Source organism: Papio anubis, chromosome 7, assembly GCF_008728515.1.
Source record: "Papio anubis isolate 15944 chromosome 7, Panubis1.0, whole genome shotgun sequence".
Taxonomy (NCBI): Eukaryota; Metazoa; Chordata; class Mammalia; order Primates; family Cercopithecidae; genus Papio; species Papio anubis.
Window position 1 is genome coordinate 129,859,885 of NC_044982.1, and position 23,315 is coordinate 129,883,199.

Genomic DNA, 23,315 nt, shown 5'->3' on the forward strand with positions numbered 1-23,315 from the left:
GTAGGATCCTTTGACTTCTGTCCAAGGACTCTTCCATAACCTCCTACTGACCACATGTATTACTACTGTTGCCCCTGTAATTGTATTGAATGAGACAGCTCGTCTGAACTAAAATTGTCAGATGACCGTATGGAAGTTTCTCTAAGCAGCAAACACAAAGTCAGTCTCCTGGTCATTCATCATGTTTAGGACTAGTTGTAAAATTCACTGTGAGTTATGCACTCGGACTCCAATAAGCACACATGAGTTACTGCAGTGTCAGTCTTAAGAATTTAATCAACTTACCGTATACCAGAAGTTATTTTAAAAACAAAAATTGGATTAAATAAAAAATAGCATTGCTCACTACAGTAACTGATATGTACTATTAAGTTGGAATATATCTTTAGTGTTCAAAAGAAAATTAAAACCAATTGGAAAATAAAATCAAGATGCTAACTTAATTCACTAAATAGATAAATTTGAAAATAAACTAATTTCAAAAATAAGATTTCAAATAAGGAGTGCTTTATTTTCACATAATTTACTGTTTTTCTAAATTTTAGCAATTTTTAAACTCTATTCAGCATCAAACATACCTTTCTCATTTTCTTCTTCCTCACCATCCTGAAATTCAAAGAATAATCAAATGTAAAATGAATTCACATAAAACTAGATTTTAGTAATAGTACAAAATCAGCCAAGTGAAATTTGGTGGATAGCTTCATATTATTATGTAGGGATACCTAACACTAACAAATAAATAGGCTATTCCAATCAAAACCAGAGTCCATGTAGAGAGAGATGTGGCGCAAGTCTGGGACATCTTAGAAAACAGGTATATCTATCAATGAGTAGATCAATAACAAACTGGATTAATTTTGGTATTCAAAACTAGTTTATATAATCCAATTCTTCCTCATATCAAAGAGCTGTCAATAAGAAGACTGACCTGATGATGTGTTTTATGTTACTCAGTTCACAGGTACTCCTAGCTAAGATATACTATTTAAAATAGTACCAGAAAGTATAACCTGTAGACGTAACTTTCAAGTGCTTGGATACACAGTAATGAACAAATCAAACAAACAACACTCCCCTTTAAGTATATCAGACATTAGAAGAACAGTTACTAAGTCAGTTTCAAATTATTCATTCTTTTAATGTGTTAAAAATGAGTTCATATCAACCACTGCACTCCAGCCTGGGTGACAGTAAATCCCTGTCTCAAAAAAAGAGTTCATATTTGTCATACATATACTGATGGCCAAGCCAATTTTAAAATGGTATTTGTGCTATAGGGAATTAAAACAAGTAACCCACACATTTTTAAAACATGATTTTAATTTTAAAATATTTGACAGCTTCACTAAAATTAAAATTGAGAATGTGCTAGCTTAAAAACAGAAGTGTCATAAAGGGGAGAAGCTTAATTTGCTCTACCAAGCAAATAATGCAAACATCACTGAAGTAATCAGAGCAACAGAGAACCAACATTTTCCCAAACATAAGACTATAAAGAATAAAGTAATATGCATTCTAATCTCAATAACTGAAAAAATTAAATAATCATTTTACTTTTTAGAGACAAGTCTTGCTATTGATGCTCAGGTGGTCTCGAACTCCTGGCCTCAAGCTGATTCTCCCACCTTATCCTCCCGAGTAGCTGGGATTACAGGTGCAAACGACTACGCTTGGCTTAACAAATGTTTTGATTTTTTTTTTTTTTTTAACAGCTTCTTACTCTGTCGTCCAGGCTAGAGTGTGGCAGCATGATCATAGCTCACTGCAGCCTCAAACCCTGGGCTCAAGTGATCCTCCTGCCACACAGCCTCCTGAGTAGCTGGGACTACAGACGTGTGCCATGATGCCCAGCGGATTTTTTTTTTTTAAATTCTAAGTGGAGAAGAGGTCTTGCTATGTTGCCCAGGCTTGTCTGGAACTCCTGGACTCAAGCATTCATTCCTCCTGCCTCAGCCTCCCAAAGTTCTAGGATTTACAGGTGCAAGCCACTGTGCCCTACCAAATGTTTTATTAACTTTTTTTTTCTTTTTGAGACTGAGTTTTGCTTTGTCCCCCACGCTGGAGTGCAGTGGCACGATCTTGGCTCACTGCAACCTCCGCCTCCTGGATTCAAGCGATTCTCCTGCCTCAGCCTCCCAAGGAGCTAGGATTACAGGCACCCACCACCATGCCCAGCTAATTTTTATTATTATTATTATTATTTTGAGACGGAGTCTCCCTCTATCAACCAGGCTGGAGTACAGTGGTGCAATCTTGGCTCACTGCAACCTCCACCTCCTGGGTTCAAGTGATTCTCCTGCCTCAGCCTCCCAAGTAGCTGGGACTACAGGCACGTGCCACTACGCCCAGTTAATTTTTTTTATTTTTAGTAGAGACGGGGTTTTACCATATTAGCCAGGACAGTCTCGATCTCCTGACCTTGTGATCCACCCGCCTCAGCCTCCCAAAGTGCTCGGATTACAGGTGTGAGCCACTGTACCCAGCCTAATTTTTATATTTTTAGTAGAGACGGGGTTTCACCATGTTGACCAGGCTAATCTCGAAATCCTGGCCTCAGGTGATCTGCCCGCCTCGGCCTCCCAAAGTGCTGGCATTATAGGTGTGAGCCAGCATGTCCAGCTTTTAATAACTTTTAAAAGAAAAACTAATCAGAAGTACACTGTTTAAAGTCAGGCGATGTGAAGCTTGTTGTGAAATTACCACATACAAAGCCTTAGAGCAGTGGTTCTCAAATTTCAGCATACATCAGAATCCCCTGGAGGGCTTGTTAAAATAAAACGCAGATTTTGATTCAGAAGGTCTGGAATGAGGCTTTAGAATGTGCATCTCTAACAAGGTTCCAGGTGAAATTAATGCTGTTGGTACAGAGAGAACACTAAGCATTGCTGCCTTTACCGAGTAACAACCTCTTAGTGAAAAAAGACTAAAAAAGTTGAAACATAAGTAGAACTTTAAACGGCTTATTTATAATACAATTTTAGATTCATATAAAAGCATGCAATTCTTAAAATGTCAAATATTTTACAGTGTGCTCAAACGTACATTTGGATAATAATTTCTTTTTTCAAAATATTTCTTTCTTTTTTAAACTTGTGTGTGTGTGAGACTGTCTCACTCTGTCACCCAGGCTGAAGTGCAGTGGTGTGATCTTGGCTCCTGCAACCTCTGCCTCCCAGGCTCAAGTTGATCCTCCCGCCTCGGCCTCTCGAGTAGCTGGAACCACAGGTGTGCGCCACCACACCTGGCTAAATTTTTTTGGTATTTTTTGGTAGAGACAGGGTTTTACCATCTTGCCCAGGCTGCTCTCGAATCCCTGAGCCCAGGTGCTCTACCTGCCTTGGCCCCTCAATGTGCTGGGATTACAGACATCAGCCACCACGCCTGGCCAACAATAATAATTTCTATGAATCATTTTATTAATAAATGATATTTGGACTAAGTTAAAGTGTGCCAATAAGGGAATGACCAATTATTTTACAACTAGGGTAACATGAAAGAAACTTAAAAATACTAAAACGCTCGACCATAAGCTGAGAAGTAAAATAGTCCAGAACAAGTAAATCATCAACTCACAGCAATGTAATTTCTATCACTATCTAAGTCCATTATACTGTGCTCTAAGAATTCCTCTTCATTTTTTCTGAGACGGAGTCTCACTCCGTCAACCCAGGCTGGAGTGCAGTGGCACGATCTCAGCTCTCTGCAAACCTCTACCTCCCGGGTTCCAGGGATTCTCATGTCTCAGCCTTCCCAGTATGCGCCACCACACCCGGCTAATTTTTTTGTTTGTTTTATTTTGTTGAGACTGAGTGTCACTCTGTCACCCAGGATGGGAGTGCAGTGGTACAATCTCGGTTCACCGCACCTCTGACTTCCTGGTTCAAGCGATTCTCCTGCCTCAGCCTCCCGAGTAGCTGGGATTACAGGTGCGTACCATTATACCCAGCTAATTTTTGTATTTTTAGTAGAGGTGGGGTTTCACCTTGTTGGCCAAGATGGTCTTGATCTCCTGACCTCATGATCCACCTGCCTCGGCCTCCCAAAGTGCTGGGATTACAGGCATAAGCCACCGCGCCCAGCCAATTTTTGTATTTTTAGTAGAGACAGGATTTCACCATGTTGGCCAGGCTGGTCTTGAACTCCTGGCCTCAAGGGATCCTATCGCCTTAGCCTCCCAAAGTGCTGAGATTACAGGTAGGAGCCACTGCACCCAGCCTGTAAGAATGTCTTAATAAATTGTTTTACTAGAATATACTTTTAAGCATTATGTGTTCAATTTGCAGTATTTGGAAAGGAAAGAAAAACATTTTAACTTGGGTGGAATGGTAGAGACAGCAAGGGAAGAATGAGTTATGCTTGAATTATGGATAAATCTTTTTCTTTCAAACTGTCTTTTAGTTTAGTAATTTTTCTTGAAGCAATAAACTGAGACACCCTAGCGTGTATTTAAAGCAGACTAAATGAACTTAAAGAATGCAACACGTGGCTGGGCATGGTGGCTCACGCCTGTAATCTCAGCACTTTAGGAGGCTGAGGCAGGAGGTTCACTTGAGGTCACGAGTTTGAGACCAGTCTGGGAAACCTAGTAAAACCCTGTCTCTATTTTAGAAAAATATATATTTAAAAAAAAAATTTTTTTTTATAAAAGAATGCAGTTTGATTCTCCTTATCTACCTCAGATGCAAAGAGCACACCATTTCGAAGTTATTATTTTAGAGATGCAAAACTGAAAGGAAGCTTCAAGAAAAAAACATGTCCAAATTATTGGCTATTTTAAAAAGTAAAATTTTAAAAATACTATGATGTAAAAAAAAAAATAATTTGTTCTATTGTAGTTCCTGTCAATTATAACGTTATTTCTAGTTGCTAAAGTAACTAGCAAGGTTTGTCTTACTTGCTGGAGAAGTTTTAGGTTTTTATCTTAATAATTCAGCATGTCTTCTGAAGGGTTTCATAATTTAAACAGAAATTTTATGATATATACTTAAATGCCGGTAGGGAAATGGCCTGACCCAACTTTTAGAAAACAAAACTGATTACAATGTGGGTGGAGCACAAAAACAACTTGGGTAAAGTAGAAAAGATGAACCACACGTAAATGCCTGTTGATTTTACTGTGCAGTATGTGCAGCAAGCATAGCACTAACCATAAGTCTGAAGTAAGTCCAAAATACTTGCAATAAGGAAACAAACCAAGAAATATAATGGGAAATTTTCCCTGTCTAAATGGTATATATGCACAGACATGATATGCAACTATTTGAAAACAATTTCCCCCCATTGAAGACAGATTTTTTTTTCAAATGAGGAAAAAAGCAAATAAGTAAATGTAAAACATTTATTTATTAAATGTAAAGCATATTTTAAAATTAACCACTCAAGTTTGTCTTAAAAAATATTTAACATATGAAGAGGAAGCAAATGTCTACAAACTCATGTTGTTTATCTCACAGGGGGATCTGCAATCCTTAGTCAATGCTAAAAGACATAAAGTTCCTTTATTTTCATTTCATCCTAGGAGCAGCAACGACTGCTAAGAGACAAAGACAAGCCTAGGACTTATTTTTCAGTGAACCAAGTATTTACTACACATTCAATTCTACTACTTCCCATAGGTTATCTTATGATATATGTACATGTATAGGCTAAGTAAGACCTCCTTTCCTCTAGCTTGACATGTAAACACTGTATTCGGACTGAACAAACCTTCACAATAACTTTAAACTACTACTTACCTATCTGGGAATATGCTAAATATCAAGGGAAGTACAAAATGCTTGGCACATAAGTACTCAAAAAATACCTGTTGAATAAATGTACTAAATAAATGCAGTATAAGACTGCTGTTTTTAGCTGGAAAGACTGAACTAACTGCTTGATTTTCATGTATCTGAAGTGCTTAACTTTGGCACTATGTTAAACAATAGAACTCAGAAAACATTTGCTAGTGTGGAGTTTAGTGAAAAGAATATCAGAATAGGCATCATGACACCTAGGTATTTACCCTGTCTTATCACTGAAACAGTTTTACTCTGTGGTATGTCATCTATCTGGATGAATTTACCTATAAAGTGGAGTTGACATGTAAACCATGTAAGATATATCAAGGATTGAGTAAGGTAATGAATATAAAAAGCTCTCTGTGAACAGTAAAGCACTACATATAAGAGAGAGATGAAAGAAAGCTTTGTGGAGATAGGTGAATCTGGCTGTAAGAGGTATATAGATTTTCATATGACAAAAAAAGGTAAGATTTTTCAGGTTAGTGAAACATCAGGGGCAAGGGCAAATAGAAAAAGGAATACACATAATATTAAACACTGAAGAGGTTCTTGAAACTACAGGAAATTTTTAAGAATATAAGCATATTAAAGCCAGGCATGATGACTCACACCTGTAATCCAAACACTTTGGGAGTCCAAGATGGGCGGATTGCTTGGGCTCAGGAGTTCGAGACCAGACTGGGCAACAAGGCAAACCCCCATCTCCACAAAAAATACAAAAGTCAGACGGGTGTGGTGGTGCACACCTGTAGTCCCAGCTACTGGGGAGACTGAGGAGGGGTGATCACTTGAGCCTGGGAGGTCAAGGCTGCAGTGAGGGGAGATTGCATCACCACACTCCAGCCTGGGCGACAGAGCAAGACCCGGTCTCAAAAAAAAAAAAAAAAAAAAAAATTTAAAGCATTAGCAAACAAGATTTTAGAGAAAAAGCTCCAGAAATTTCTCAAGTAAGCAGTATGTTCAAGCTAGTAAAACGACACTACAAATGACCACTAATTGCACATATACTACATCAGAATCTATGATTAATCCCTGTATCAACTGAGTAAGAATTATAATATTCATTTTATAGACATATAAATTGACTAATAGAGAACCTGCCACAATCACAATATTGTAATTAACTAATAGAAGTAGAATCTGAACCAAAGTCCACCTAGTATAACTTCCTAGAGGCTAATGCCTAAAGATTTCAGCTTCAAGTCAAAGCCTGAGGACTGGCTCTTGAAATAGACAAATCCCTATATAAATATGCTGCACATATGTGTGTGTATATACATATATATATATATATATATAATTTCTTTTTCTTTTTTTTTTTTTTTGAGACAGAGTTTTCTCTGTCGCTCATGATGGAGTGCAGTGGCACAATCACAAGTCACTGCAGCCTCAACCTCCTGGGCTCAAGCAATCCTTCCACCTCAATCTACCTCCTGAGTAGCTAGGACCACAGGTGTGCGCCACCACACCCAGCTAACTTTTGTATTTTTTGTAGTGATGGGGGTTTGCCTTGTTTCCCAAGCTGGTCTCAAACTCTTGAGCCAAGTGATCAGCCCGCCTAAGTCTCCCAAAGAACTGAGATTACAGGCATGAGCCACTGCATCCAGCCAGATTAAATTTTCTAATTTTTTTTGAGATAAGGTCTTGCTCTATTGACCGGGTTGGAGTATAGTGGCATGATCTTGGCTCACTGCAGCCTTGACTTCCTGCAGTCAAGTGATCTTCCAGCCTCAGCCTCCTGAGTAGCTGGGACTACAGGCATGGACCACCACACCCAGCTATTTTAATTTTGTTTTTTTTTTTTTTGTAGAGACAAAGTCTTACTATGTAGCCCAGGCTGGTCTTGAACTCCTGGCCTTAAGCAATCCTTCTATCTCAACCTTCCAAAGTGCTGTGATTACAGGCATGAGCCACCACAGCCCACCCAGACTAAACTTTCAAAAGCAATACCTAAATACTGAAAATAAATGAAACAAATCAACCTAGATATGTATCAGTGGGTGATACAACCATACAGAATGGAAAGAACTTAAAATACGGTGATTTGTTCATCCCCAGAGGGAAACATCCTTGCGAAAAATATGTCTAAAAAAATCTTAAATTACTTTCAGTAACTGCATTGGTGGTAGTGTTGGTATAATCATTCTAAAGTTGTTGTATGTGTACCGTAAGATAAAGTAAATGGTTATCTTGGAAGTACCATATGAATTGAAGGTCTGTTTTATCTTAAAAGTAAAAATAAGCAAAAACAAAGAAAACAACTCCAACATTTTCTCTAGCATTGTACATTGAAAAGACCTAGAAACAATGAACTCAGTAGCAGTGAACACCTCCACCACCTAGATTGTTGTCTTGAAATACCATTTACCACTATAAAGAAGAAATGCCTAATTATAGTTCTAGAGCAGGAAATGGCACATCTTTACATACCATCAAGCAAGGAATCAATCAAAGTCTACTAGGATCATGCTGAAAGGACTCAAGAGGCAACTTGATGAGGCTCTCACTACATGGAACAACGTAAGCATTAAGGATAACAACTGTGATGGACCAAAATACATTACATATATACAAATCCATGAGTTTGAAATGAATCTAAAGAGGAAAAAAGAAAAAATTAAGAACTGGCCACTGTCAGAGATGCCAGTGAACCAGCTCAATATTCTGAAAATTGGTAAATAAAAATGAAAGAATCAAACATATATCCTGGCTTTCCTGTGTAAATGATACCACAGGGTAACCAAATAGTAAATAAGCGGAAGTTTCTCTTTCTAGAAACATTCCAATATATACAGAAGAAATGACAGAATTAGAATAGCATCCCTTTGCAACCCCTACTTGGGTATGAATCATCAATGATTGGTACCATCACAAAAAGACAACCAGATATTATGTGCATCCAAATAGAAGAACACAGTACTATACCTACGAGGCGGCTGTGTGTGTGCTGGGGTGGGGTGTTAACGCTGAATCTGAGAGCAAGCCTCTAGATGCTACAACCAACTTAACAATTTACAAAAAATACAATAAACAAAGGAACATGTTGACCACCACAGGAATGTAATCAGCAAAATCCAGGCCTTGGAAGCTCTACAGTGGCAACTGGCAAACTACATGAGATGCCTGTTTTTGCTAACCCTTGCTCTGTGGGATAAGCAAGTTGCTTTTTTCAACAAAATAGTAAGAGGAAAACAGATGGAAGGGAAAACCTCCTAAAACATTTCAATCAATCACAACATACAGATCTTACTGGTATCTAGATTTAAACAAGACATAATGAAAAAAAAAAACCTATAGAAAAATTGAACATTTGAATCCTAACTGTATATTTCATAATATTAAAATTTTTATTTTAGGAGTGCTAATATAAAAAATAAGAATTCTCTTTTAGAGATACATACTGAAATTTTTCAAGGGAAATATGTTTGGATTTGTTTCAAAATAATGCAGAAGGGAGAAAGTAAACAGAAGCATAGAGGAAAATAAGACTGGCCATTAACTGAAAACAGCTGAAGCTGGGTGATGGTTACACTATGAAGTATCCCTGAATGCACATAGTAATAGACTCAGTAAGCATGTTTAGATGCATTAGATCATATGGAACCTAGATACATTTATGTTTCTAGATGTTCCACGAGACATTATTTAGAAAGAGGAAAAAGGTCATTTTAAAGAAAACTTCTCTAAAAATGTAACCTCATCTTTTGATACAATATGGCGAATCTTGCTCCCCGATAAGAAATACATAACTGTTCTTCCTTCAGATATATTTCCATCCATTTAAAAAATGTTTGTAATGAAGTTTATTATTTAAGTGGGTATCCTTAGATATGATGCCTTCATACAACTCACACAGTGGACAACTATAGGAGTGATCCTTGACAGAAGCTAATATCCAGCTGCCAAATAATATAAAGACCTCAACTTCCCCTTTTTGCAAATCAGTAATCTAGAAAAGGTACTCTCTCGATTTAAGAGTTAATTTTCCTCATAGATTCTTTTTTTTTTTCAAGACAAGTCTCGGTCTGTTGCCCAGGCTGGAGTGCAGTGGCACGATCTCGGCTCACTGCAACCTCTGCCTCCCAGGTTCAAGCCATTCTCCTGCCTCAGCCTCCCAAGTAACTGGAACTACAGGTGTCCAACACCAGGCCTGGCTAATTTTTTGTATTTTTAGTAGAGACCAGGTTTCACCATATTGGTCAGGCTGGTCTCAAACTCCTGACCTTGTGATCCACCTGCCTCGGCCTCCCAAAGTGCTGGGATTACAGGCATGAGCCACAGCGCCCAGCCCCTCATAGATTCTTTATCACCAGGAAATCAATGTACTTAGGGACAGCCTTACAGACTTTCACCATTCTAATATTTCCTTTCTGAATATTCCAAATGATCAGCAACATTTCTCCCAGAAATGCAATTTTTCTCCCAAATGCAACTTCTCCTCCACTGCAACACACAGAGAGGCAATATATAGCCTCAGAAGCATCTGTGGCTCACTAGCATTTCAAAGGCAAGAGCACTGCAGGAAAGAAAGCATGCAGGGGCCATCAATAAGTAGTCCATGAATACAAGGCCCAAGTACTCTACTAGGAAATACCACCCAGAGGAAATAACTGACCTGATGACTATTTTTTCTGAATCTAGTAAACAAAGGAACCCATATCTCTATTTGAAAGTACACCATTTAAATAGGACACGATCCTCTCCTACTTGGATAACTGTGGTAATTCTAGAGCTAATACATGCCAATGGGCACTGACTCCCTTCGCCGGGGATGCGTGCATTTATTTATCAGATGAAAACCAACTCGGATCAAAACCACCAAACCCTCTCTGGTTTTTATAAGATTAAAAATTAAAATGAAATTAAGAGGACACAAAAACAAAGGGTTCTTTAGTTACAGATATGAGAAAAAGACAAAGGATAATTTTTTATGCAGAAATTGATCTGCAGATGTCTGCTTATAACATCTGTAAGTCACTTTAAAAAGTCCACTATGTGTATCACATTAGCAGCAACACGTTATTACACATTGAAGTGCAGTCATTTGCAATACACACACCCCCCAAGTAAATTTCTAGAAATTTTTAATCATTTTTAGACTATGCCTGTTACAGGAGTGTTAAATTAACAAAATTTTAAATAAAGCTTTGAAAAGGATATTAATACTTTTAAAAGACTTATTTTACATCAAGTGACAAGAAAAAAATCAAGAAGAATGTAGACTTCTCAAAAGACTAGTAACCAGAGTTAGGTTTTACAGAAAGGATGGACTTTTTTTCTAAAATTCTGAAAATGATAGGAAACTCATAATAACTCCAATTATCTTTCTGGCAACAGAAATTTCAGCTGCCGATCTTTTTGTTTGTTTGTTTTTGTTTTTTTTTTGAGACAGAGTCTCACTCTGTTGCCCAGGCTGGAGTGCAGTGGTGCGATCTCGGCTCACTGCAAGCTCCGCCTCCCGGGTTCACGCCATTCTCCTGCTTCAGCCACCTGAGTAGCTGGGACTACAGGTGCCCACCATCACGCCCAGCTAATTTTTTATATTTTTAGTAGAGACAGGGTTTCACTGTGTTAGCCAGGATGGTCTCGATCTCCTGACCTCGTGATCCACCCACCTCGGCCTTGCCAATAGTTTTAAGTACTTTGTGTATGTCACGTAAATAACTCAGTATTAAATTTAAGACAGTTACATGAATTAAAGAATTATGAAGTCAAAATAAGATTCCTTTTCCAAGCCCTTCCACCCACAATATCAAATTCATAGGACTAAATGTAAACTTACTTGGGCTGTTAGAAAGGTATCATCTTCACCTTCTTGAGCTTCAATTTCCTATGTAAAAGGGTATACAATAGCTTTGCTTTACAAAATATCTGGGTAACATGAGAATGCTTTTATGCTTATACCTGATTATCATTTGCCTTGTTTTCTGTATAATGTCTATGATACCATGGGTACTAAATCAATGCTTAATATTCAGACTATATTTTATGCCAAAAAAAAGTTAGCCATGTCGCTAGAGAATTAGAAACATTTCTCTTGAGCCCCTCATTTATTAGGTAGGTAGAAGTGAAGTGTTTTAAGCATGAATACTAACAGCACTGACTCCTTAACCCACTGACTTTCTTAAAATGTACTAACATACTTCAAAGCAGGACAAATGGTCTATTTCAAAGAAAATATTTGGAAATATTATCTACTTTAAAATTAAACTTTCATAAGTAATTCCCCACCCTTGATATAACCAAAGAAATGTAAATTAAAGTAACCTTTTATACTTGCTAAGGTAGCAGAAAGGGGAAAAAACCCTACCACCAAGTAATGCTGGCAATGCCAGAATGAAATTGGTACATTCATTCATCGTGGAGTAGGGAAAAAGCCTTAAAACTTAAAATGTCCAAAATTAAAGGAGTATATTAGAATTGTAGAAAGCAGTCTAATAAATTATGGGAAAATTATGAAATTATATGTTATATGAAAATACAGAATATCAACTTAACTCTGTAACAACTATGTAAAAATAAATATTATAAGAAATAAGCAAAAATTTAAAAGGTTGCCTAAGGTGGTAGGATTTTAGATGACTTATAAGTAGCTTTAGTAGCACATCTTTTAAAAATTCTGAGACTTCCAAATTGAACTAGAAAAAAGTACTTTTTATTATTTAAAACTTAATTTGTGTCATGTTTTAAAAAAAACTGGCTAAAGACCTGACTTTCGATGTCCTCTTTTTCTATATCTTCTATTCCTTCTGCCTCTATTAATTCATGAGCTCTCTTGTTTTCTTCTGCAGAGAGTAACTCCTTGGAATGCACATTTTCTTCTTCATTTTCACCAAATTCTTCAGAGTCCTTTAGTTCATCATTTCCATCTTGCTCATGTGCCTCTTGATTCTCCAATTCACAGTCCTTTTAATGGTAAGAAAATTTGGTACAACTAGAGGCAAAGTAGCGTGGGCTATCCACCAAATGTTTTTGGTAATTTACACCTTTAAATGTGTCAAATTTGATCATATTTTAATATTCCCAAAGTTCAATCATTTTACCTTATATATTAACTGTGTCTTTAAAGATAGGTCTAATACCACGATCATCAAACACGAATCTGAGTTCTCAAATTTCTCACACTAAAATGCACACTAATTGAATTGCTACTAGAGATGCTCTAAATTCCAGTTATTTAATATTTACCAAGCCACCTTCTAGGAGCTGTCCAAAAAATATGGCTTGATTTCTCCATGTGCCATACGTTGATTTAACTTCAAAGACTTTGGAAGTCTTATACATTAAAACAAAGTTTACTTCTAATAATAAAGAACACCCAACTGCTGCATCAATGCTTGTTCTTGAAAAATATGCAAATAACTAATTGAAATGTATTTGTTTTGAAATCTACCACTGTGCCAAATGTCAATTAGGAAGGGTAACACAGGTTGGGATTGGGTCTGTTTGTCCTTCAAAGTTTATGGATATATGGTACTTCAGTGAAAACGAAATCAGCAATCTGCTCAATTTCTTCTGATTAAGTGCAGAGAAAGGGGTAAAAGCAATAAAGGTTCCTTCCTTTTTTCCTGTTCTTATGGTAAATCCAGCGGATTTAAGAAAAGGCTTCTGGGTTAAAAGGTAAAAGAGGCAGAGGCATGACTACTAATCATTCACAGCTAAATTGCGGTGAGGAAACTGAAATTTCTATCGAGAGGTGGGCATAGAAAAGAATATGATTGTTTTGGAATGTGGAGTGCTTGCAGAGCAGGGGATCTCTTGTTTGACCAAACGTACTACAGTATGAGTTGGGGAACGTGAGGGGTTGAAAATGGAGTACATGGCTGTATTATGGCAGAAGTATAGGCGCAAGAAAGATCAAGGAAAGTTACCAAGGAAACTTCACCTATTCTGAGGTGCCAACTTTGACCAATCTCCTCACCTATTCACAGAAGCAATTTCTATACAATTCTGGTATTTAGGCAATAGGTGATATTTACCAACCATTACTGTATAAATTCCAAAATTATCAACTGTGGGAGATGAGAAAAATACATTCACTTAATTTCTATCAAATATATCACATGTTAATACTTCCAAAAATAAACTGAAGATATCTTTAAACAGAATTTTTTAAAAAGCTCCAAGGGCTGGGCGTGGTGGCTCATGCCTGTAATCCCAGCACTTTAGGAGGCCAAGACGGGCGGGCGGATCATGAGGTCAGGAGTTCGAGGCCAGCCTGGCCAACATGGTGAAATCCCGTCTCTACTAAAAATACAAAAATTAGCCGGGCCTGGTGGCGTACGCCTGTAATCCCAGCTACTCAGGAGGCTGAGGCAGGAGACTCTCTTGAACCAGGGAGGTGGAGGTTGCAGTGAGCCGAGACTGCACCACTGCACTCCAGCCTGGGCAACAGGGCGAGACTCCATCTCAAAAAAACAAAAACGAACAAACAAAAAGTTCCCTTGTTATTCTAGACGTTATGACCAGGTTTATTTAACAATAACACAAAGGCATCCTTTGTAGCACATATAAGAAACAGTACTATTATTCTTCTGAATAGACGTATGTATCTCCTTAGGACATTTCAAATGACTGTAACATTTTTATGAACTGAAGAGCTGAAAGAAACAAATTTGAAAAGTAGAAGATTTTTTACTGAGTCACAATGTTTTTACAGCTTATGGATAATGTTTGCTTAATCATACACTTACTGGTGAAGACAACTGGAGAAAAATAGGAAGAAAGGAACAAACCTGATGGAAGATATATAATAAGGGTAACAGAATACCAAAACTTAAAGGCTCAAACACAAGCTGATTACAGACATGCAATCATCAATTTTCATGGATCCCTGGGCAAATAGTTCCTAAAATTATCTGCTTTCAGGGTTAACTCCTCAACAAAATACCTTCTGGGGGTAGGGCTGTGTGTGTGTGTGTGTGTGTGTGTGTGTGTGTGTGTATGTGCAGTGTGGAGAGTGAAGAGAGCTAGGAGGCAGGAGAGATGGGTGTGTAAATGAACATGAGCTGACTCTATGGTAAAACACACAAACATCAAGAGACATGATGACAATATGGACTAGTTTTACCCAGGAAACAGAATATATGGGGGCACAAATGTACATAATTCAAGAGAAACTATACTCATGAAATAATTCCTGCAAATACCACAATACTTAAGAACAAATAAGCAGATCACTTTTCATTAAAATAATAATTAAAAAAAAATTTAAACCCTAACTACAATTATAAACAGCTTGTTCTATAGCTGTAGTATTTAGAACTGCCACAACCCCAATTAAAATTACATCCATAATTTTTCTGGCCAGCCAGTTTTGAAACACACTCATTTTTGGCCCCAAAAGGCCTCGCTTATTCATCTTTAAATGGCAAAACAAATTTCTTAATTTGATCTCTCTCTCTCTCTTTTTTTTTTTTTTTGAGATGGAGTCTTGCTCTGTTGCCCAGGCTGGAGTGCATTGGCACCATCTTGGCTCACTGCACCCTCCACCTCCTGGGTTCAAGCAATTCTCCTGCCTCAGCCTCTCAAGTAGTTGGGATTACAGACACACGCCAACACACCTGGCTAATTTTTGTATTTTTAGTAGAGATGGGGTTTTACTATGTTGGCCAGGCTGGTCTTGAACTCCTGACCTCAAGTGATCCACCCGCCTAGACCTCCCAAAGTGCTGGGATTATAGGTGTGAGCCACGGCGCCTGGCCCTTAATTTGATCTTTATCAAGTAGTAACACCTCAGCAATTTTCTCGGTGTATTTTGAGGTCTACATTACTCTAAGTTCTGTAAATTATATATAAAAGCTAAATGCAATGGCAGATAAAAAATAAATTATCAATATCCTTCCCTGTGATATTCTGTCCAGGAACTAACATACGTATCTATTATCTTGTAGCTATTTCCCTGGCCAGCTTTCTACCTAAAGGCCTGGAGAGATTATTATTTTTAGCTTTTGTATCTCATTTAATTAAAGTTATTTACTCTATTTCTCAATTATGAGAGTTAATGAGATTGACAATATTATACATTGTCAGTATATAGGTCTTTATCTTTAACCTACATACTTCAGTGACCATTCTTCAATGCAATGCACAAAATTCATGATGCAAAATACTAAGCTTAAAATAAACATCTTAACCTGAGTAATGAACACTTTACCTTGATAAAAGCATCATCTTCTACAGAAGCATCTCCACTCAACTCGTCTGCTTCATGTTTTTTACCTGTGAAAGAAGGAAAATGGGCTAACAACTGATATTTTATTACTTTAAGAACAAAAAATATTCAGAGTCTACCCTGCAATAGCACTCTCCACTCCCAAACTATCTAACAAAGCTAATGCCAACTGCTTATAAACCACCTGGTCAGAGCCGTCCCAAACAAAAAAAGCTTTCCTATGTCATGCTGTTTGAAATACACTGTGCACATAATCCTACACATGAACCCATCAGCTTAACTGATTTGACATGTATGATGCATTTTTCTTTACACCAGTTGAATTTTCTATCCTCAATTATCTGAGAAGTTGTGATACCTTTCAATGGCATTCTACTGACTATATATACACAGACACCTGATAGCTAAGTACAAGATCTGTACCTCCCACAAAGCCTTTCCTATGTTCTTCTCTTCAACCAGCATTCTCTGAAATAAAAATTCTCACACTTTAATCTTCATCTTACAATCCATCAGGTGATTGATGACATATTGCCTTGTACTCTGTCTCTAGTATACCTTGCCTCTTCATAGAGAAGAAATTCCTTAAATACAGTGACTACTTTTATGCTAATTATTTATTTATCCAAAAGCCTAAATATAAAGAGTGCTGGCCACTTAACATAATAACTGATTTAAGGCATGCAGAAATTAAGGCAAAGTGAAAACTGTTAATAGCTTTCAGACAAACTACAGACCTTCTTTGCCCATCTTCAAAACTTTGCAAACTGGTAGTTAGAATTTTTTTTTTTTAAGAATAATTATTTATTCTTGAGACAGAGTCTCACTCTGTTGCCTAGGCTGGAGTGCAATGGCACAATCTCGGCTCACTGTAACCTCCCCCTCCCGGGTTCAAGAGATTCTCCTACCTCAGCCTCCCAAGTAGCTGGAATTACAGGCACAAGGCACCATGCCTGGCTAATTTTTGTATTTTTAGTAGAGACAGATGGAGTTTCACCACATTGGCCAGGCTGGTTTCGAACTCCTGACCTCAAGTGATCTGCCCGCCTCGGCCTCCCAAAGTGCTAGGATTTACAGGCATTAAGCCATTGCGCCCAGCTGGTAGTTGGAACTTTAAAAACGCTTTCCACATTTTAAAACAAAAAAGTTTTCCACAGAGGCAATGCTAAAAGTTTATTATGTTTTCAGGCTAGTCCACAAAATCCTAGTTAAAAATCCTTGGTGTACTAGAAATGTCATTAAAAAACACATCTTCTGGAACTTTACTGTTAAAATTTTTTTTTTCCCCATTTCTTTTGAAACATGAATGGATGTTCTTTCCTAAGGCCAATGAATGAACTTTTTTCCCTTTGCCTATAACCGGCACAGAGAGTGCTACTACCTAGTTTAAGCTTCAGTAATCAGGGTAGAGGTTTAGCTGTTGGGATAAATATTTTAAAAGTTAGTATATCTGCATTTCCCTAGTCTCCTCGGTAGCTCCTATCTGTCATCTACTCCCAACTGTAAGTCATTTCCACGAATGAGTGGTAAAAGGGAAAATGCTATGCTAGTCCTTCCAAGTATGCAAAAAACAAGATTAGGAGTGGGGATTTTTCTTTTACTCAATTGGCAGCTGAAGGCTTGTGAGAACCAAATAAGAAATGAGGTGTGGCGCTTGGTGTTGTGCTAACTTCCTATTTACAATGTTGATGTTTGCATTTTGGGGAAAACAACTTTTTGGTTTAACTTTCTGGTTTACTGTTACCTTTGTAGATTAATGCTTTGCATATAAATTTATAATTACTGTCATCATTCTCTTTATCACTAAACTTAATTTGTACATGAGAATTTCACATGAAAACAAGTCTATCTGATTACGTTGCCCTAAAGTCTAAAATTAGAAGTTACTAAAAGGGCAATCACTAAGAAAAGTCTGTTCATCTGAAAGTATTAATCTATTTAAGAAAGACAAAAAATTAAAGATGTTCTTTTCCTGAAAAAGAAAACTACTAATTTTTTTTTTTTTTTTTGAGACAGGGTCTTGCTCTGTTGCCCAGGCTGGAGTGCAGTGGCACGATCTCAGCTCACTGCAACCTCTGCCTCCTGAGTTCAAGCGATTCTCCTGCCTCAGCCTCCCAAGTAGCTGGGACTACAGGCACATGCTACCATGCCCAGCTAATGTTTTATATTTTTAGTAGAGATGGGGTTTCACCGTGTTAGCCAAGATAGTCTCGATCTCCTGACCTTAGGTGATCCACCCACCTTGGCCTCCCAAAGTGCTGGGATAACAGGCGTGAGCCACCACACCCAGCTAATTAAATTCTTCTATTACATTTAGAGAAAGTTCCATAATACAAAAACCTTAAAGAGGCTACTTTTTAGGAGAAAAAAAGCTCTTTTAAAATATCAAATCCTGCTGGAAGCAGTGGCTTATGTCTGTAATCCCAGCACTTTGGGAGGCTGAGGTGGGAGAAGCGCTTGAGTCCATGAGTTGAGACCAGCCCAGGCAACACAGTGAGATCCCTATCTCTTCAAAAAAAAAAAAAAATTTTTTTTTTAGACACAGCTGGGTGTAGTGGTGTATGCCGGTAGTCCCAGCTATTCAGGAGGCTGAGGTGGGAGGACTGCTTGAACCCAGGAGGTGGCAGGATTGCTTGAACCCAGGAGGGCAAGGCTGCAGTGAGCTGTAATTATACCAACCACTGCACTCCAGCCTGGGCAAAAGAGCGAGACCCTGTCTCAGAAGCAAAATAAACCAAAACATCAAATCCTCTCCCATACCCACTCACCACCAAACAGCCTATAGAGGAGAACTTTCGGGGGAACTCCTTTAGATCATTTACAAATGCTATTTATTCCTTATAATCACAAACTGCCTTACAATTTGCAAAGCACTTAAAAAAAATTTCAGTTGATTTGTCCAGGCACCCTATGATGGTACATGGGTCCATTATCACAATTTTACAAAAGAGAAAATGAGCCTGAGAGGTTAAATACCTTGCCTAAAACTTGAAAATGGTGCTGTCAGAACTGAAGCCAGGATTTCTCACGACTGATCTTGAATTCCTGCCACTATATTTTATTATGACCTGTATAGAACACATTATTCTAATAAGGAGTGGTGAATTAATTCAATTTAATTATCTTTGAGGCCAGATGCAGTGGCTCATGCCCGTATACCCAACACTTTGGGAGGGTGGGGAGGGCAGATCACTCGAAGCCTGGAGTTCGAGAGCAGCCTGACCAACTAGCAAAACCCCATCTCTACTACAAAATACAAAAAAGTAGCTGGGCATGGTGGTGCATGCCTGTAATCCCAGTTACTTGGGAGGCTGAGGCACTGGGTTCAATCACTTGAACCGGGGAGGCGGAGGTTGCAGTAAGCTGAGATCGCCCTACTGCACTCATGCCTTAGAGACAGAGTGACACTGTCTTAAAAGTAAAATAAATAAATAAGGCCGGGCACAGCGGCTCATGCCTGTAATCTTAGCACTTTGGGAGGCTGAGGTACGTGGATCACCTGAGGTAAGGAGTTTGAGACCAGCCTGGCCAACACAGTGAAACCCCATCTCTACTAAAAATATAAAATTAGCCGGACATGGTGGCACATGCCTGTAATCCCAGCTAATCGGGAGGCTGAGGCAGGAGAATCACCTGAACCCGGGAGGTGGAGGCTGCAGTGAGCCAAGATTGCAACACAGCACTCCAGCCTGGGCAACAGAACAAGACTCTGTGTCAAAATAAATAAATAAATAAATAAATAAAAATGTTCTGAATGTTCTGGCTGGGCATCGTGGCTCACGCCTGTAATCCCGACACTTTGGGAGGCAGAGGTGGGCAGATCACGTGAGGTCAGGAGCTCGAGACCAGCCTGGCCAACATGGTGAAACCCGTTCTCTACTAAAAACACAAAAATTAGCCAGGCGGGGTGATGGGCAACTGTAATCCCAGCTACTTGGGAGGCTGAGGCAGGAGAATCATTTGCACCCAGGAGGCAGAGGTTGCAGTGAGCCGAGACTGCACCAGTGCACTCCAGCCTGGGTGACAGAGCAAGACTCCATCTCAAAAAAATACAAAATAAAAAAATTTTTAAATAAAAGTATTATATTTGAAATGGCAGTCCTCAGCATAATGACAAATTACATACTATGCACACTCTGTATCGAATTTCACTTCTTTTAGTAATAACAGGAAAATCAAATTACACTTCAGCAACAAAAACAGCAGTCATTACTACTGAAGTGGCATCTATGGTCCAGGTACTAGGATAAATACTTCACATGCATTTATGTATTTGTATTTTAAAATTTTATCCTCACAACTACTCTGAAACAATTATGCCCCTTTTACAAAAGAGAAACTAACTCTGAAAAATTAGATTACAAAGCTAGTAAGTGGCAGTGCTTCAATTTAAACGCAGCCCAATTTCCATTCCTCAAAACCATTAGATCTTTGAGGAGCTACAATATGCCAGTTGTTTAAAATATTATCTCTGTTAGTGTAAACAGAAGCTCCAAAATCCACATGTATAAAATTTTAAAATGTGAGACTCGCCCGATGACTATGACGCATGGGCAACAAGAGGCAGCGCTGGGGTATGTAAAAATGGTCTAACTTTGCTGTCCCATACTATTTCCAACAGCAGTTAAAGTACAATCACACTGGACATTTAATGTTTCAGCTTGTAATCTTAAAAGCCATTAGGACAACATTGTCAAACAGTGATGAAACTGCAGTAACAACCTGATAGATACATAATATTCAAGAAAACTGAAATCTTACATTAGCTTTGCACTGCTTTCATAATTTGTAACTTTTGGCTTGTTTTACACATAGTAAATTAGAAACTATATTGTAACTTCTTTCCTTTTTTTTTTGAGACAGGCTCTCACTCTGTCATGCAGGCTGAAGTGCAATGGCATGATCTCCACTCACTGCAACCTCCGCCTCCCAGGTTCAAGCAATTCTCATGCCTCAGCCTCACAAGGAGCTGGGATTACAGGTGCATGCCACCACACCCAGCTAATTTTTGTATTTTTAGTAAAGACAGGGTTTCAGCATGTTGACCAGGCTGGTCTCGAACTCCTGACACCAGTCGACTATATTGTAATTTCTTATTTTGTAAAAAAACACTTCCCCCTCCGTATTTTAAAATGAGTTTAAAATATAACTCATTTTAAAAAGCTATAATGTTGCCAGGCGAGGTGGCTCACGCCTGTAATCCCAGCACTTTGGAAGGCCGAGGCGGGGGGATCACTTGAGGTCAGGAGTTTGAGACTAGCCTGGCCAACATAGTGAAACCCTATCGCTACTAAAAACACAAAAAAGTAGCCAGGTGCGGTGGCTCATGGTTGTAATCCCAGCTATTTGGGAGGCTGAGGCCTCCCAAAAGCTAGAATTGCTTGAACCCGGGAGGTGGAGGTTGCAGTGAGCCGAGATCATGCCACCGCACTCCAGTCTAGGTGACAAGAGCAACACTCTGCCTCAAAAAAAAAAAAAAGAAAAGGCTATAACGTTTATCAGCCAGCTCAGAACCTAGTACAACACTATATATATGTATATAATATAGAATATGTATAATATAATGTGTATGTAATATATATGTACAATATATTATATATTACATTAATTATATATTATATACATATAACATATTATACATATTATATATAAATATATACATATATAAAATAAATACAAAAATATATAATATAAAACCAGCCAATATTCAAGCATTATATCTTTTCTTTTTTCTTTTTTTCTGAGATGGAGTCTGACTCTGTAATCCAGGCTGGAGTGCAGTGGTGTGATCCTAACTCACTGCCACCTCCATCTCCTGGGTTCAAGCGATTCTCCCACTTCAGCCTCCCAAGTAGCTGGGATTACAGGCACATGCCGCCACCACGTCCAGCTAATTTTTGTATTTTTAGTAGAGACGGGGTTTCACCAAGTTGGCCAGGCTGGTCTCGAACTCCTGACCTCAGGTTAGCCACCCGCCTCAGCCTCCCAAAGTGCTGGGATTACAGGGGTGAACCACTGCACCCAGCCGCATTATATATTTTCTGACTGATAATGGAGTAAATCCTATGCTGGACACTAATGGAAAACAGGTCGGGCATGGTGGCTCGAACTTGTAATCTCAAACCCTTTGGGAGGCCAAGGCATTGGCCTCCATCAGGTAAAGGCATCATTACCTGAGGTCAGAAGTTCGAGACTAGCATGGACAACACGGTGGAGTCCCATATCTACAAAAAACACACAAACTGGCCAGGTGTGGTGGTGTGCACCTGCCATCCCAGCTACTAGGTGGGCTGATGTGGGAGGATCCCTTAAGCCCAGGAGGTCAAGAATGCAGTGAACCAAGATTGCGCCACCACTCCATTTCAATCTGGGTGACAGAGCGAGACTCCTCAAAAATAAACAAATAGATAATCTCTAAAAGTTAAAAATAAGAAAACAAGGTCTAGATTTCTATTTGGCCCAGCTGGGAGAAAGGGATGACATGGCAGTTCAACTAACTTCGTGTATAACCCCATCCTGTCAGTACATCCTGTCACTACATCTGCAGGTCCCTAACTTTTGTAATATCAAACATGAGAAAGAATTTTAAAGACCAAATCGTCCTTAAATTCCAACAAGCAGCACTATCTTCAGCACATTTTTGTACAGTCAAGTAACCATTTATATCTGTCCCATTTAAACCTTTGCTATCAAAGCTCCTGCAGCAAATCAACTAAACAGTTTCACCTCTTTTGTCCTACAGGGAATCTAGCAACTGCCACAAAACTGTGAAAGTGGCATGACCAGGATGAAGGAACTAACTGAAAGTATAAGACAGATTGAAGCCAAACTTTTTTTTTTTTGGATACACTGTCTCGCTCTTCTTGCCCAGGCTGGAGTGCAGTGCAGTGGCGTGATCTTGGCTCACTGCAACCTCTGCCTTCCGAGTTCAAGCAATTCTCCTGACTCAGCCTCCTGAGTAGCTGGGATTACAGCCTCATCCCACCACACCCAGCTAATTTTTGTATTTTTAATACAGACAGGGTTTCATCACATTGGCCAGGCTGGTCTCGAACTCCTGGTCTCAAGTGATCCACCAGCCTCGGCCTCCCAAGGTGCTGGGATTAGATGCGTGTGAGCCACCACGCTCAGCCTGAAGCCAAACTTTTATGCTTTGAGGAAAAAACTACAAAATAAATTGGGCAGTAAACATAATCTGAATAACAAAATAAGCAAAATTAACCTATCACATCCTAAACTATCACAGTAGTAACATGGCTATTTTGAAATTACAAAAAAAAAAAAAAAAAAAAAAACCTAAAATATTATTTGCATGATTTTAGGGTCTAAAGTAAAATGGCAAAGTAAAAATGTAT

The 23,315-nt window shown here is 38.6% G+C and overlaps 1 protein-coding gene across 13 annotated transcripts in view; it reads right to left on the reverse strand.

Moving 5' to 3' along the window:
* The window catches only part of LOC110743687 (SAFB-like transcription modulator), an 82,919-nt gene that overhangs the window by 49,395 nt on the left and 10,209 nt on the right, over nt 1–23,315 (reverse strand). For 7 of the 13 annotated variants that reach the window (XM_031668603.1, XM_031668608.1, XM_031668602.1 and 4 more), the window contains exons 3-6: nt 15,943–16,007; nt 12,495–12,692; nt 11,569–11,616; nt 579–606 (exon numbers count right to left, since the gene is read on the reverse strand). In XM_031668603.1, coding sequence (XP_031524463.1) covers nt 579–606; nt 11,569–11,616; nt 12,495–12,692; nt 15,943–16,007 — 339 coding nt within the window. The remainder of the gene's footprint in view (nt 1–578; nt 607–11,568; nt 11,617–12,494; nt 12,693–15,942; nt 16,008–23,315) is intronic. The other 6 variants (XM_031668612.1, XM_031668610.1, XM_031668606.1 and 3 more) reach the window with 2 other exon arrangements.